The following is a 14,745-nucleotide window of genomic DNA, read 5'->3' on the forward strand; positions in this document are numbered from 1 at the left end:
GACAAACACAGTATATACTCACTTATATAGACCTATAAGATATGATAAACATAATGAAATCTATACACCTAAAAAAGATAATCAAGAGAGCCGACAAGGGGTAAGATCCTCGTTTTGAAAGACAGATGCAATGTGCATTGAACATATGACAGGAGTCTACTGAGTGCATTTGAAATACTCTAACTAGCAGTGTTTTCAAAGCAAAGACTCATGACCAAACCTTTGGCAGAGTACAGGGAATCATATGAAAGAAGGGGAGTTAGTCTGATGAGGAAAGGATAGAAGCTCCACAAGGACCAAATATATCTGGGCACAGGGTCTTTTCTGAGACTGACATGCAACCAAGGACCATGTATGAATGTAACCTAGAACCTCTGCTCAGATGTAGCCTGTGGTAGCTCACTAACCAATTGGTTTCCCATTGTGAGGGGAACAAAGACTATTTCTAACAGGAACTCAATGACTGGCTCTTTGGCCTCCCCACCCCCCAAGGGAGGAGCAGTCCTGTTAGGCCACAGAGGAGAGCTTTGCATCCAGTCCTGAAGATACCTGATAAAACAGGATCAGATGAATGGGGAGGATTTCCCCCCATCAGTGGACTTGGCAAGGGGCACGGTGGAGATGAGGGAGGGAGGGAGGGACTGGGAGGGATTGAGGGATCGGGACTCGGCTGGGATACAGAGTTAATAAAATGTAACTGATAAAAATAAAATAAAATTAAAAAAAAGAAAAAAAATGTTCAGTGACCACAGGGGGGATACAAAGTGAATAAAGTGTAATTAATAAAGAAAAAAATAAAATATTAATGTTTAAAAAAAAATGTTCAGCGTCCTTAGTCATCAGGTAAATGCAAATCGAATTGACTCTGAGATTTCATCTTACACACATCAGAATAGCTAAGAACAAAAAAATCAGGTGACAACACATGCTGAAGAAGATGTGGAGAAAGGGGAACCTTCCTCCATTGTTGGTGGGAGTGCAAACTTACACAACCATGTTGGAAATCAATCTGGCACTTTCTCAGAAAACTGGGAATATAGCTACCCCAAGACCCAGTTATACCACTCCTGAACATATACCTGAAAGATGCTCCACCATACAGCAAGGACATTTGTTCAACTATGTTCATAGCAGCTTTATTCGTAATAGCCAGAAACTAGAAACAACCTAGATGTCCCTCAACTTAGGAATGGATGAAGAAATTGTGGTACATTTACACAATGGATTCCTACTTAGCTATTAAAAACAAGGAAATCATGAAATTTGCAGGCAATGGATGGAATTAAAAAAGATCATCCTGAGTAAGGTAATCAGAAACAGAAAGACACATGTGGTATACACTCACTTATAAGCAGATATTAGCCATATAATAAAGGATAACCATACTAAAATCCACAGGACTAAAGAAGCTAAACAACAACAAACCTAAGGAGGATGCTTAATTCTCATTCAGAAAGACAAATAGAATAGACTCCAGAAGTGGTTGAAGAGAAGGAACAGGATAGGAGCCTACCACAGATGTCCTCTGAAAGACCATATCCAGCAGGAGATCGAAGCAGAAACTGAGACTCATAGCAAAACTTTGGGTAGAGTGCGGGGAGTCTTATGGAAGAGTGGGCGATAGAAGGATGTGGAAGAGACAGAAACTCCACAAGGAGACCAACAAGAAATATGGCCGCAGGTGGTCTTGCAGAGACTAATGCACCAACCAAGGACCATGCATGGAGAGGACCTAGACCTTCCACTCAGGTGTTTCTTGTAGGTATCTCAGCCTCCATGTGGGTGCCCTAGAAAGGGGAGAAGAGGTTATCTCTGACATGGACTCAGTTGCCTGCTCTTTGATCACTTCTCCTGGTGGGGCAGCCTTTCCAGGTCACAGAGGAAGAGGATCTATGGAGTCCTGATGAGACTTGATAGGCTAGGGTCAGATGATGGGAAGGAGGGTCCCTTTCTGTGGTCTAAGAGGGAAGAAGGAGGGAGGGTAGGACTGGGAGAAGATGAGGGAGAGAGCTACAATCAGGATATAAAGTGAATAAATTATAAAAATAAAAGAAAGAAAGAAAGAGAGAGAGAAAGAAAGAAAGAAAGAAAGAAAGAAAGAAAGAAAGAAAGAAAGAAAGAAAGAAAAGAAACAAGTCAGTTTTTAAGGGAGTAGAATAAAACAAAGCAAACAGATTAATTAAGAATAGAAAATATAAAGAAAGAAAAAGCACAAGAAATCCATATATACTTAGAGACACACCCACATATGCAAAACCCACAAAAACACAAAATTAGAGACCATAATAGATGAGCAAAAGACAAGTAAGGTTTTAAAAATGCCTAAATAAGGCATTATGAGACAAAGTGTTCCCAAAATAGCATTGAATTCATTTCGTATTGCAACATCTCCTGCTTGCACATGAGGTCTGCCCTTAAGTGTGGTTTGTACACCCAGTGAGACTCCTTGGAAGAAAACAATTTTTTTTTCCCTTTGGGAGTTGTTTTCAATTGGAGATAAATTCTGAGTTAGTGATGGAAGCTTGTGCCCACTTCCCCTCTCAGCACTTAGACCCTGTCTGGTTTAGATGTGCGTAGTCCCTGTGCCTACTGCCACAGTCTCTGTGAATTCATGTGTGTGTCAATCTTTCTATGTCTTTAAGGCCTTTTTCCTTGGTCTCTTCCATTCTGACTGGCTATTACAATCTTCCCACCTCCTCTTCCTCATATTCCCTGAGCTCTGATAGGAGGGGTTTGAGAAGACATCCCATTTAGATTTCTCATACTCTTCACATTGTCCAATTTTGGGTCTCTGTATTTTTTCCCATTTACTGCAAGAGTAATCTTCTCTGATGTTAGGTGAGCACATATCTATGAATATAACAAAATGTCTTTAAGAGTCATTTTGATTTTAGGTTCCTTTATCAGAACAGTAATGTTTGGTTTTCCCCTATACCCATTACCTATTTGTCTCAATTTCTTAGCTACCGGAGCAGGGTGAGAGATTTATCTAGGTGTGTTCCATCTCACAGAGTGGGCCTTAAATTCAATCAGGTAGGCATTGGCTATCCATATGTTTGCACCACCATTGCACCAGCATTTCAGGCAGACAGTTTAACACTATAGATTTCAGGGTTTGTAGCTAGATTAATGTTTATTTACCTTTCTCTTTTGGTAATATTCAAAGTGTCTTTTAGAATCATGAATACTAGTCAGTAGAGGTGAAGACCATATTTAGGAACTAGCTTTACTTCTCCCTGTTCAATTAGATATGTAAGTGTTGTCTTCAGCAATACAGACTTATGTTCAGTGTGTAGAGAATAACAAATAACCTTGGCAATAGCCTGAGTGTTTTGAGGGTTTCCATGGAGCTCCGCTCACCAACAACTCAGTTAGATATAACCTATTCCTGGAACTGGAAGTTTCATTTGATTGACGATGATCTCCAGTTGAGGCTTTGTCTCCTTCATTTTTTAGTGGCTCCATTTTTATTTCTCCTATATATATATATGTGTGTTTTAAGAAGCTTCTGCCACAGTAGATTTCTATATGACCCCTGAAGTAGCCCTTAGTATTGGTTGTCCCTCCCATATTTTCTCACTGACACAATTTAATCCTCCTGTTCTTGTAGTAGGTCACATTATGTTTCCAGTGGTTTTTCCTCCCATCCCTAAGCTCCTGGAATATTGACTCATGAGACTCAAGATAATTATTTACAAATACCTAGCCCATATAGCTAGGCTTTTGTCTGACTAGCTGATAACTTAATCCATTATACTAACTTATAATCTGCCCCATGGCTGGTTACCTAACCAGCTGGCTGTATATCACTTGCTGGCTCTATCCTAGAATTCCTTCTGTCTGTCATAAGTCACACCGATTTCCTGTCTCAGCCGTAAGCCATAGGTTTTTTAATTGACAAGTGTTGCATCCATACAATACCAAGATATTACCTCTACAATTTTTTCTTTTTAGTCTAATAAAGGGGTCTTTTTCTTTCAATAGTAAACTAATATACAATAATAGCAATTATGAAAAATTATGAAAACTATTAGGAAAGATTTACATTCACAGTGTCCAGTCCAATCTATTTGGCAATTTTGGAGAAAGTCTTTTATTATCTATCTTATCTTGGTGAGTTCAGAGTTCTGATCCTAAATCATTTTCTATTATAGCTTGTATTTAACAATTTTTAAACACCTTCTAGATCTAAAAACATCCTCTTAAATCCTAAATAACTTAAGCTTAACTGTAAGTTTATAACTATTTAGTCTTCAACGCCATCAGAGACTTGAGAAGAAAATTAATATTGCCTAGGTATGCAGGAAGTGTAGGCAAGCAACTTCCAAGATACAGAAATGGCAGACAGCTCACCCATCCGTGGCAGATTTCCAAAGGCTTGTCTCTGCTGCCCTCTACAGATATAAGTGGTAAACAGTTTTTATGGGGTCCCAATTCAATAAAAAAATTAAAGCTGACTTTGGAGTTAGAGTGTGGCTTTCTCCTTCTCTAAACCCACACATGCTTGTTAAATGAAAATCTAAAACTTCCATCTCATATCAGAAGAGCTGGTATGGGAAAAGAAAAACAAAGAATAAGGGACTATTCTATTGCCACGAATCTCATAATCTTTTGGTTTTCATTTGAAAAGACTTTTCTTAAGGTATAAATATCTCAAAATGTATAAGGTTATTGTGTATATATGAACTTTCTGCTGTGATACTAGTAGTCCTATAGAGTATTAACTAATTCTAGAAATAAGTGTCATCTAGCTTCCTGTACGTGTTTTCAGGTTTGAGTCTGAAGCAGGTAATTAGGAACAAAGTTTGTATACCTCAGGTGTCCTTAATAGATTTTGGCCCTCAAACCTTTTTGAGATCTGCTGAAAATGTCATTTAAAATGTTTTTTACAATAAACCGTGAGCATTCTTAACAGTAACCTTTGAGGTCTCCAAGAAGATGATAGGGCCCTGCAATGATGAATAGACCTGGGTTGTGGTAACACTAACCACTTAGCAGCAAAACTGTACCTTGCCTCTTCTGCCTCCAGGTTCTGTGCAAACAGTTGTCTCCATTAGGTTGACTGTTGTGTTCTACCTAGACAGGATTGCTGCTAAGCCGACAAACATCACTCAAAGATCAGCTTTGGACTACAAACTGCTCAGGACTTTCAAATTGCTGAGTTCACAGGAGACTAAACAGAAGCATTTACAGAATTTTGAACTCAATAATACTTAATCCTAAAATTGCCCAATACAACCACGCTGGACATCGTGGAAAGCTTGGCAGGAATAGGTTCATTACTGTAAATAGTTTTGCTGTGTTAGAGTTAAAACCTTTCCTTTTTATTTAGAAAAAAAAACAGAAATGTTGCAGGATATTTGATCACACTGTGAACCTCAGGATTGTGTTGTTTGCTGGAAAAAAAAACTTGTTTCTAGTTGTGGTGTGTCTCAGCATTACCGCACACCTTTAATCCAAGAGTTTTCTGCTTGAATATTGTAAGCAGGATTAAATAAATTCAAGCATAGGTCAAGAGGCAGAGCAAGCAACCACTTGACAGGAAGTAAACATAGGATTATAAGGAAAAAACCATAGAGGAAGAAGTCTGGGGGATGGACAGAGAAACTCACAGGAAGGAGAAGGGAAGGATATTCAGTTTGAAAGGGGTTTTGAGACAGCCTGGGAGAAGGAGCATTCCTTCTTGGACTCTGGCTGAGGAGGAAGGTCAGTTGGGAGCTTTCTCTGCCTCTCTGAGCTAGCAGGCTTTCATCCCAGCATCTCTGGCTCCTGTTTTCATTGGTAAAATCAAATGGTTGAGATTTTGATAAAAACAACAGTTTTCTCTATACAGACCATGTAGACAACAGACTTCATGCAGACAATGTTTCACATGGTGTCTGCTGCAGTTTACAAAGCATCTGCCCAGGCCATGTGGTTCTCTGGATGTCTTGACACTTTACAGACAGACATGGCTGCATCCCAATAAATCTTTATGAAAATAAGGACCCTGAATTTAGACTTTGGTTTGCTTTGAAAAGTAAATTAACAAATTTTATGCCCCAAAAGAATAATTAGTATATGTGATGGCTAAAGCTTTCACACAAAATGATAAAAGAGAGACCAGTTTGTCCTAGAACAAAGACAAATCCTATACCTAATATAGATTCTTGAGTGTGCATGAAGACAAAGTTCTATTCATTTCTTCATTTAATAAAACTAATTTGATCTTGGGCTTTCCTTGCAAGTCTTTCATTTTATACTATCTTCTCATTGGACATCAAAATTCACAGGTTTACGGGTTGCCAAAAATTATGATTGGGACTCAGGTCTTCAGAGACTCTCTCATTGTCAGGAAACAGACTCATTACCTAGAATTACGCAGCTGCATCACAGGCAAGAGACTTTTGCCCCTGTGGTCCCCTCATGTCCCTGACACACTGACCACGCCACCCCTCACTGTAGGCCCCTAAGTTCTTTTTTTCCCAAAGACCAGAAAATATTTTATTTTATTTTTCTTTATTAATTACACTTTATTCACTTTGCATCCTCCCTGTGGTTCCCTCCCACCTCCCATCCTAATCCCTCCCTTCCTCCACCCTCTACATGCATGCCCCTCCCCAAGTGCACTGATAGGGGAGGTCTTCTTTTCCTTCCTTCTGATCTTAGTCAATTAGGTCTCATCAGGAATGGTTGCTGTGTCTTCTTCTGTGGCCTGGTAATGCTGCTTCTCCCTCAGGGGGAGGTAATTAAAGAGCAGGCCAATCAGTTCATGTCAGAGACAGTCCCTGTTCCTATTACAATGGAACCCACTTGGATACTGAACTGCCATGGGCTACATCTGTGCAGGGGTCTTAGGTTATCTCCATGCATAGTCTTTGGTTGGAGTATCAGTCTCAGGAAAGACCCCTGTGCTCAGATTTTTTTGGTTCTGTTGCTCTCCTTGTGGAGTTCTTGACTGCTGCTCAAGCCTGTGGTCTCAAAGTAAAGTTAAAAGAATCTTTGAGATCTCAATGTTCTCTGAGTAGGAGAAAAATTCTAATTATCTCTCTATGTGATTCAGGCACCTTCTCCCAAGTTCAGAAGCATCTAGAGATGTAGTGAAAGAAGAAACACATAACCTTACAATGATGACCAGGGCCTCACAACCACCTCTGTTCTGTGTGTCACACAAGCCCTTCTGGGTAATATGAAGCACATTTTAAGATCTGGGGGTAGACAGGAATAGCATAACAATAAAAATGTGTGACAAATTCTAAGAGTCTTGGAAAACAGTGGGAATTGAACAACTTAAAAATGAAATCTTCACATGGAATACAAAAGGGATGTATCATTTTATTTCTCAAACATTAATCTTCACTCAAGACCTTTTATACCAATTATGCATGTATTCATGTGTCTCACACACACACACACACACACACACACACACACACACACTTTTCCATAACACAAGTGTCTCATCATTCAAACTCAAAGAAATATTTAAAGTGAATTCTTTCAACTTATCCCTTCCTTAAATTTGTTTCAGGTGTGTAGATTTCATTATGTTTATCATATCTTGTAGGTCTATATAAGGACCATCTATGGATATAACCTAGAACTTCTGCTCGGATGTGGCCCGTGGTAGCTCAGTAACCAAGTAGTTTTCCAAAGTAAGGGGAACAAGGACTATTTCTAACAGGATCTCAAGGGCAGGCTCTTTGACCTCCCCCCCCCCCAGGGGAGGAGCAGTCCTGTTAGGCCACAGAGGAGGACTTTGCAGCCAGCCTTGAAGATACCTGATAAAACAGGGTCAAATGAAAGGGGAGGAGGTCCTCCCCTATCAGTGGTCTTGGAAAGGGGCAGGGAGGAGACCAGGGAGGGAGTTGGGGAGGGGGAGGGAATGAGGGAGCGGGATACAGCTGGGACACAGAGTTAACAAATTGTAACTAAAAAGAAAAATTAAAATTAAAAAAAATTTGTTTCACCACTGTTCCCACAATGGTGGGAACCCCCATCAGGTGTGGGTAGACAGTCTTTAGAGTGATATAGCAATTGCTGCCTCATTGTGGTATTTTTTTCATCTGTTATAGGTCAATGCACAAACTGGCCCAGCTGGAAAGACTTGACCTTGGCAATAATGAATTCAGTGAGCTGGTAAGTGAATGTGCTTTATAAACTTGTCAGACCCCAAGAGATTCTTTCTGTTGTATCTTCACAACCCCAAGCACGAAAGCACTGAGCAAATATGTGCCTTTCCTAAACGTTAAGATAATGAAAGCTAAGAGTTGTGTTGATTGTTTGACTACATAGTAAACCACAGGAATTATGTATTACATACCACAAAAAAAGTCAGAATTAGAGCAGATATGTGTTGAGAATTTACATGTCAAAATGTGGCAAGAGGAACCAAGTTAAATGTGTTACAAGCTTCAGCTCTGCTAATCCTCACCTTTTTACATAAAGTTAAAAGTCATTTTAACTTTATATAAATGAAACTGAAGCGGTCACTGATACATAACTATTATGTGGCTGCATGAGACTTAGAGGGGCTTATTCAGAGCCCACACCTTCAAGACTGCTGTGGTGGTTTAGAAAGTGAGTCCCAGGGTCAGCACACTCAGTTTTAATGAAAGAGCCTTTCCCATGGGGACACATTGATACCTTATTGCCTGTAAGATTGGCAGTGTTCCAACAGCCATTTTCAAGGTTTGGCTTTCTTTAAAGTATGCCCAAAGACCAGAATCGAAAAAATCAAATTAGAAAGCAAACAGAAAAGCATTTGTAAGAAAAACCACCATTCCGTATGCAGAAGTTTCCCCTTAGATATTGTCCTTCCCAAAATCCAATAAATCTATAGTTAAATAAAGGCTGCTAGCTAATCAATCAGCTTTACCAACCCTTCAGTTGTTGACTGATTTGGGGAAAGTCAATTAATCTCTCAGCCTCATTTTCCCCTGATCTATAAAATGTTGATTATTGTAATTGCTGCCTCAAAGGGCTTATATGAGAATTAACTTGAATAATGTGTATCTAAAACCTGGCCAAAAGTGCTCTTAGCAATTGCCTCTGTGTATGTATAGTAGGGTTTCCATACGTGCTATGAGGTAATGTATGAAGAATACTCACTGCATATTTTGACCATATCCAGTAAGTTATTATGCTGTCCTATTGGCTGTTTATCAATGGCAAAGCCAAGCTTTTATTTATCTGTGATTAAAAGCTTTAATCTGTCCTTAAATAAAAGCCCCCTCATTTAATATCTTCCCTTCTGCTACCTCTACCCCAAAGCAGGAAATGAAATACAGACAAGATAGTAACTTGTTGTGAGCTGGATGGAAAGGAGTCCTAGCCTGGGAGGCTTGCAGTGTGCCATCTGCACATGATGCTTCTGGGTTCTCGTTTTAGGCACACTGAACTGTGCTGTAGCATGTGTCTCCGAAACCAAGCGCTGTCCCTGTCCTTAAATGCACTGCCACAGTCAACTCTCCTTCCATGCTTCTTACAGAACAAGCCCAGTCTACATTTCTATTCTCATCAGTCATTCCCCAGTAGGGACTCCACAGCCAGCCTACTGTGAGAACCCTCTGGATGTGCACACTAAGGTAGACATCAGAGATTCCATCTGTCACATTATGCTGCCCAGTTTACTGTGCTTGAGCACAAGGTGAGAGAACTGGCCCAGACTGATGGACCCTGACATGCACTTTTCCTCTCTGTTTTAAAGACTTTTTTTAATGTGTGTATGTGTACTGCCAGAAAAGGCTGTTGTGAGCCACTTGGCCTGGGTATTGGGAACTGAGCTTGGGTCTTCTAGAAGAGCAGTAAGTGTCCTTAACCACTGAGCAGTCTCTCTATCCATGAATCTTGGCATTTTTAAGGAAGATACATGTGGTGGAGATAAAGACTACTAAGGGTGGTGAATAACAAAAAAGAAGCTGGGATATATACAAATAGATTTGAGGTTAGTTGCTAAGACTCTAGGAAGGGCCCTGCTTGCTCTTAGCACATATGTCCCGATGTCATAAAAGAAAGAACATACACAATTAAGGCCTTCACCTCGCTTTGTAACTGCATCTTTCTTACCATTAAAATAGCATGGCTCTTGGTTGGAGTATCAGTCTCAGAAAAGACCCCTGTGACCAGATATTTTGGTTCTTTTGCTCTCCTTGTGGAGCTCCTATCCTCTCCAGGTCTTCCTATCTCCCCTGTCTTCGCTAAGACTCCCTGTACTCTGCCCAAAGTTTGGTTATGAGTCTCAGTACCTGCTTTAATATACTGCTGGGTCTTTCAGAGGCCCTCTGTGGTAGGATCCTGTTCTGTCTCCTGTTTTATCCCTCTTCCAATGTCCATCCCATTTGCCTTTCTAAGTGAGGTTTGATCATCTTACCCAGTGTCCTCCTTCTTGCTCAGCATCTTTAGATGTACACATTATTGTAGGTTTATCCCATATTATATGTCTGGCATCCACTTATAGGTGAGTTTATACCACGTATGTCTTTCTGCTTCTGAGATACCTCACTCAGGATGATGTTTTCTAGTTTCCACCATTTGTCTGCAAATTTCATGATTTCCTTGTTTTTAATTGCTGAGTAGTATTCCATTGTGTAAATGTACCACAATTTCTGTATCACTTAAAGAAGTGAGAGACATCTGGGTTGTTTCCAGATTCTGGCTATTACTAATAAAGCTGCTATGAACATGGTTGAACAACTGTCCTTGAACACATACTTGAGCATCTTTTGGATATATGGATAGGAGTGGTATAGCTGGATCTTGAGGAAGCACTATTCCTAATTGTCTGAAAAAAAAGTGCCAGATTGATTTCCAAAGTGGTTGTACAAGTTTACATTTCCACCAGCAATGGAGGAGGGTTCCCATTCAATAATTTAGATCCCCTGCTCAGATGTAGCCCATGGAGCTCATTATCCAAGTGGATTCCCTAATAAGGGGAACAGGGACTGTCTCTGACATGAACTCAGTGGCTAGCTCTTTGACCGCCTCCCCATGATGGTGCAGCAGCTTTGCTAGGCCACAGAGGAGGACAATGAAGCCAGTTCTGATGAGACCTGATAAGCTAAGGTCAGATGAAAAGAAAGGAGGACCTCTCCTATCCATGGACTTGGAAACGGGCATGGGAGGAGATGAGGGAGGGAGGGTGGAATTGGGAGGGAAAGAAGAAAGGGGCTACAGCTGGGATACAAAGTGAATAAACTGTAATTAATATAAAAAATAAGAGGCGGGGCAAGATGGTGGCCCCGGGAGGACTTTCATTCTGAGGAGCAGCACAGCAGAATTGGCACAGTGACCAGCAATCAGAACTCGTGGCCATAAAACACAAGTGATTGTGTTTCACAGGTGAGAGGATACCCCACGGTGGGGGACTCAATCAGCTTTAACTCACCCGGCTAAACCGCAGAAGAGATCCCGGTTACACCAGGTGCTTGGTCGCCAGCCCGGAGCTACACGTCAGCGTGATCTGGTCACGGTCCCAGACTGAACTGTTGGCCCACAACACCATAGACTGTATTTCCCAGTCGAGAGATAACCCCACGGAGCAGGAAACAATTGGAACTGACATCAGGTTACCCAGACATCCCCTGGAAAAGACTCGGGTTCCACGGGTGCCCCAAGAGCCAGCCCGGACCCAGAGCCACGACACAGGCGCCTGCACAGAGCCCTGCCGGCGCACCTGATTCGCCGCCTCAGATAGAACTGTGGGCACCAGGGCACCAGGGCACCAGACTACATGTCTCTGGCAGGAGGAAACCCCCAGCGGAGAGGGTCAGCAGCTCTAACGCTTAGGACACCCAGCACCAAAACACTTCCTGGACTCACGCAGACTCTAGTGCAGGCAGGAGCACTGTGCTCTGCCACCATTATTGAGTTCCCCTAGGGTACTGGAGCACACAGCAGCATCCTCAGACCTACAAAAGCCAGAGAGCCATTACAGCAGCCCTCAGATACTGTGCCAAGGATCAACCAGTTATCCCTAGCTAGACTGTCAAAACTGTGGGAATCCCTGGTCCTTCAAGAGGGCTGCACCCACAGGGTCTGGACCAAAGCAGTGTCTGCAGGCGCCATCCCAGACAGAGACACACAGTTTCTTGTCCAGAGTGAGGCACCCAGCCTCCAGACCAGAGCAGTGCCCCCAGGCGCCAACTCAACCTAGGTGCACATTCTCCAGGTCCAGAGCAGAGCAATCAGCCTCTGGCCCAGAGACTTGCTGAGTGCACCTCCCACATTCCTGGTCAGAACTGTGCGCCCCAGGATAACAGACTGATTTTCCCTGTTGGGAGAAAACCCCACAACTAGGGAATCAGCACGTTCTTCAAGAGGACTGTACATGGAAATTTAGTGAGCAGCAGCACACTAAATTTATAACAAGAAAACCAGCAGTGAGGCAGCTGTCTTGAGAAATTCTATGGGTAATAGGAGATTCCCCCCTGCCTAACATAGACCACAGCTACTACTCAGGGCTATAAACCTGAGGTGAGCAGTGGTAACTCCTGAGAAACACTGGCCATATAGTGACCAGAACCAAAAGGCAGAGAAGGACTCCTTCAGGAAAAATCATCTTCCGGCCAAGGGGATACTCCCTACCTCAGGACTCCAGGAAGCACAGAAACAAACAGCCAACACCTAAATCAGCCCAATGGGCAGAGATCAGCGTAAAAGCTCAACCAACAAAAGACAGAGCAATATGGCATCTCCAGAACCCAGCCGTCCAGGGGCGAACAGCCCTGAACAATGCAGCATAATAGAAAATCAAGAAGATGACCTTACATCTATGTTGATGAAGAGGATAAAAGACGAAACAAATAAAATACGTAAAGAATTAGAGGAAGATAAAACCAAAGAGATCATGGCTATCCGTAAAGAAAAGGAGGAAGATAAAGACAAGCAGATTAGGGCCATCCGTGAAGAAATATGGGAAGATGCAGCCAAACAGCTTGTGGCCTTCAGAGAAGAAATAATTAAATCACTGAAAGAAATAAAAGCGACAGAGTTGAAGGAACTAAAAGAAAAAGAGGAAAATACAAGCAGACAGATGAAGGAAGTAAACAAGACAACTCAAGACCTGAAGATAGAACTAGAAAAATTAAAGAAAACACAAATGGAGGAAATAATGGAGAGGAAGAATTTAGGGAAGAAAACAGGAACTACAGAGGTAAGCATAACCAACAGAATACAAGAAATGGAAGAAAGAATCTCAGGTATAGAAGATACAATGGATGAAATCGATGTATCTATCAAAGAAAATAATAAATCTAAAAAATTCCTGACATAGACCGTCCAAGAAATCCAAGACAATATGAAAAGACAAAACCTAAGAATAATAGGAATGGAGGAAAAAGAAGACTCCCTTCTCCAAGGCCCAGAAAATATTTTCAACAAAATCATTGAAGAAAATTTCCCCAAATTAAAAGAGAAGCCAATAAGGATACATGAGGCCTACAGAACACCCAACAAATTTGATGAGAAAAGAAAATCCTCCCGCCACATAATAATCAAAACAGTAAGTATACAGAACAAAGAAAAAATACTAAAAGCTGCAAGGGAAAAAGGCCAAGTAACATATAATAGCAAACCCATTAGAATCACACCTGACTTTTCAACAGAAATTATGAAATCCAGAAGGGCCTGGACAGATATCATGCAGACCCTAAGAGAACACAGATGTCAACCCAGGATACTATACCCTGCAAAACTCTCAGTTCTCATAGATGGAGAAAACAAGATGTTCAATGACAAAAACAAATTTCAACAATACCTACACACAAATCCAGCATTACAGAAAACACTGGAAGGGAAAATACAACCCAAGAAAATTAGCTTCTGTCAAGAAAACACAGGAAATAATTAACCTTACTACAGCAAAACAAAAAGCAACCAAGCACACAACCTTATGAACACAGCCAACATCAAAATCGAAGGATCTAACAGCCACTGGTCATTAATCTCTCTCAACATCAATGAACTCAACTCTCCAGTAAAAAGACACAGATTAACAGAATGGATACGTAAACAAAACCCAGCAATCTGTTGCATACAAGAAACACACATAAGACACAAAGATAGATATTACCTGAGGGTAAAAGGTTGGAAGACGACTTTCCAAGCAAATGGACCCAAGAAACAAGCAGGAGTAGCCATTCTAATATCTGATAAAATAGACTTTCAACCAAAATTAATAAAAAGAGATGAGGAAGGACACTTCATACTCATCAAGGGAAAATTCCACCATGAAGACATCACAATCCTGAACATCTATGCCCCAAATACAAGAGCACCCACATTTGTAAAAGAAACATTGATAAAATTTAAACCACATATAGATCCCCACACATTAATAGTGGGAGACTTCAACACCCCACTCTCAACAAAGGACAGGTCAACAAAACAGAAATTAAACAAAGAAACAATATCTCTGACAGAGGTCATGAATCAAATGGACCTCACAGACATTTACAGAACTTTACACCCAAACACAAAAGAATTTACCTTCTTCTCAGCACCTCATGGAACCTTCTCCAAAATAGACCATATAGTTGGTCACAAAGCAAGCCTCAACAGATATAAGAAGACTGAAATAATCCCTTGTATCCTGTCTGATCACCATGGAATAAAGCTGGACTTCAACAACAACAGAAATAGCAAAAAGCCTACACACACATGGAAACTGAACAACTTGTTACTAAATGACAGCTGGGTCAGGGAAGAAATAAAGAAAGAAATTAAAGTCTTCCTAGAACTCAATTAAAATGAAGACACAACATACCC

At 41.1% G+C, this 14,745-nt stretch overlaps 1 protein-coding gene across 1 annotated transcript in view; it reads left to right on the forward strand.

The window, feature by feature from the left end:
- The window catches only part of Lrrc7 (leucine rich repeat containing 7), a 680,756-nt gene that overhangs the window by 506,946 nt on the left and 159,065 nt on the right, over positions 1-14,745 (forward strand). The window contains exon 9 of the mRNA XM_055614269.1: positions 8,055-8,118. Coding sequence (XP_055470244.1) covers positions 8,055-8,118 — 64 coding nt within the window. The remainder of the gene's footprint in view (positions 1-8,054; positions 8,119-14,745) is intronic.

This window comes from Psammomys obesus, unplaced genomic scaffold (assembly GCF_907164565.1).
Source record: "Psammomys obesus unplaced genomic scaffold, mPsaObe1.curated_primary_1811, whole genome shotgun sequence".
NCBI classification, from domain to species: domain Eukaryota; kingdom Metazoa; phylum Chordata; class Mammalia; order Rodentia; family Muridae; genus Psammomys; species Psammomys obesus.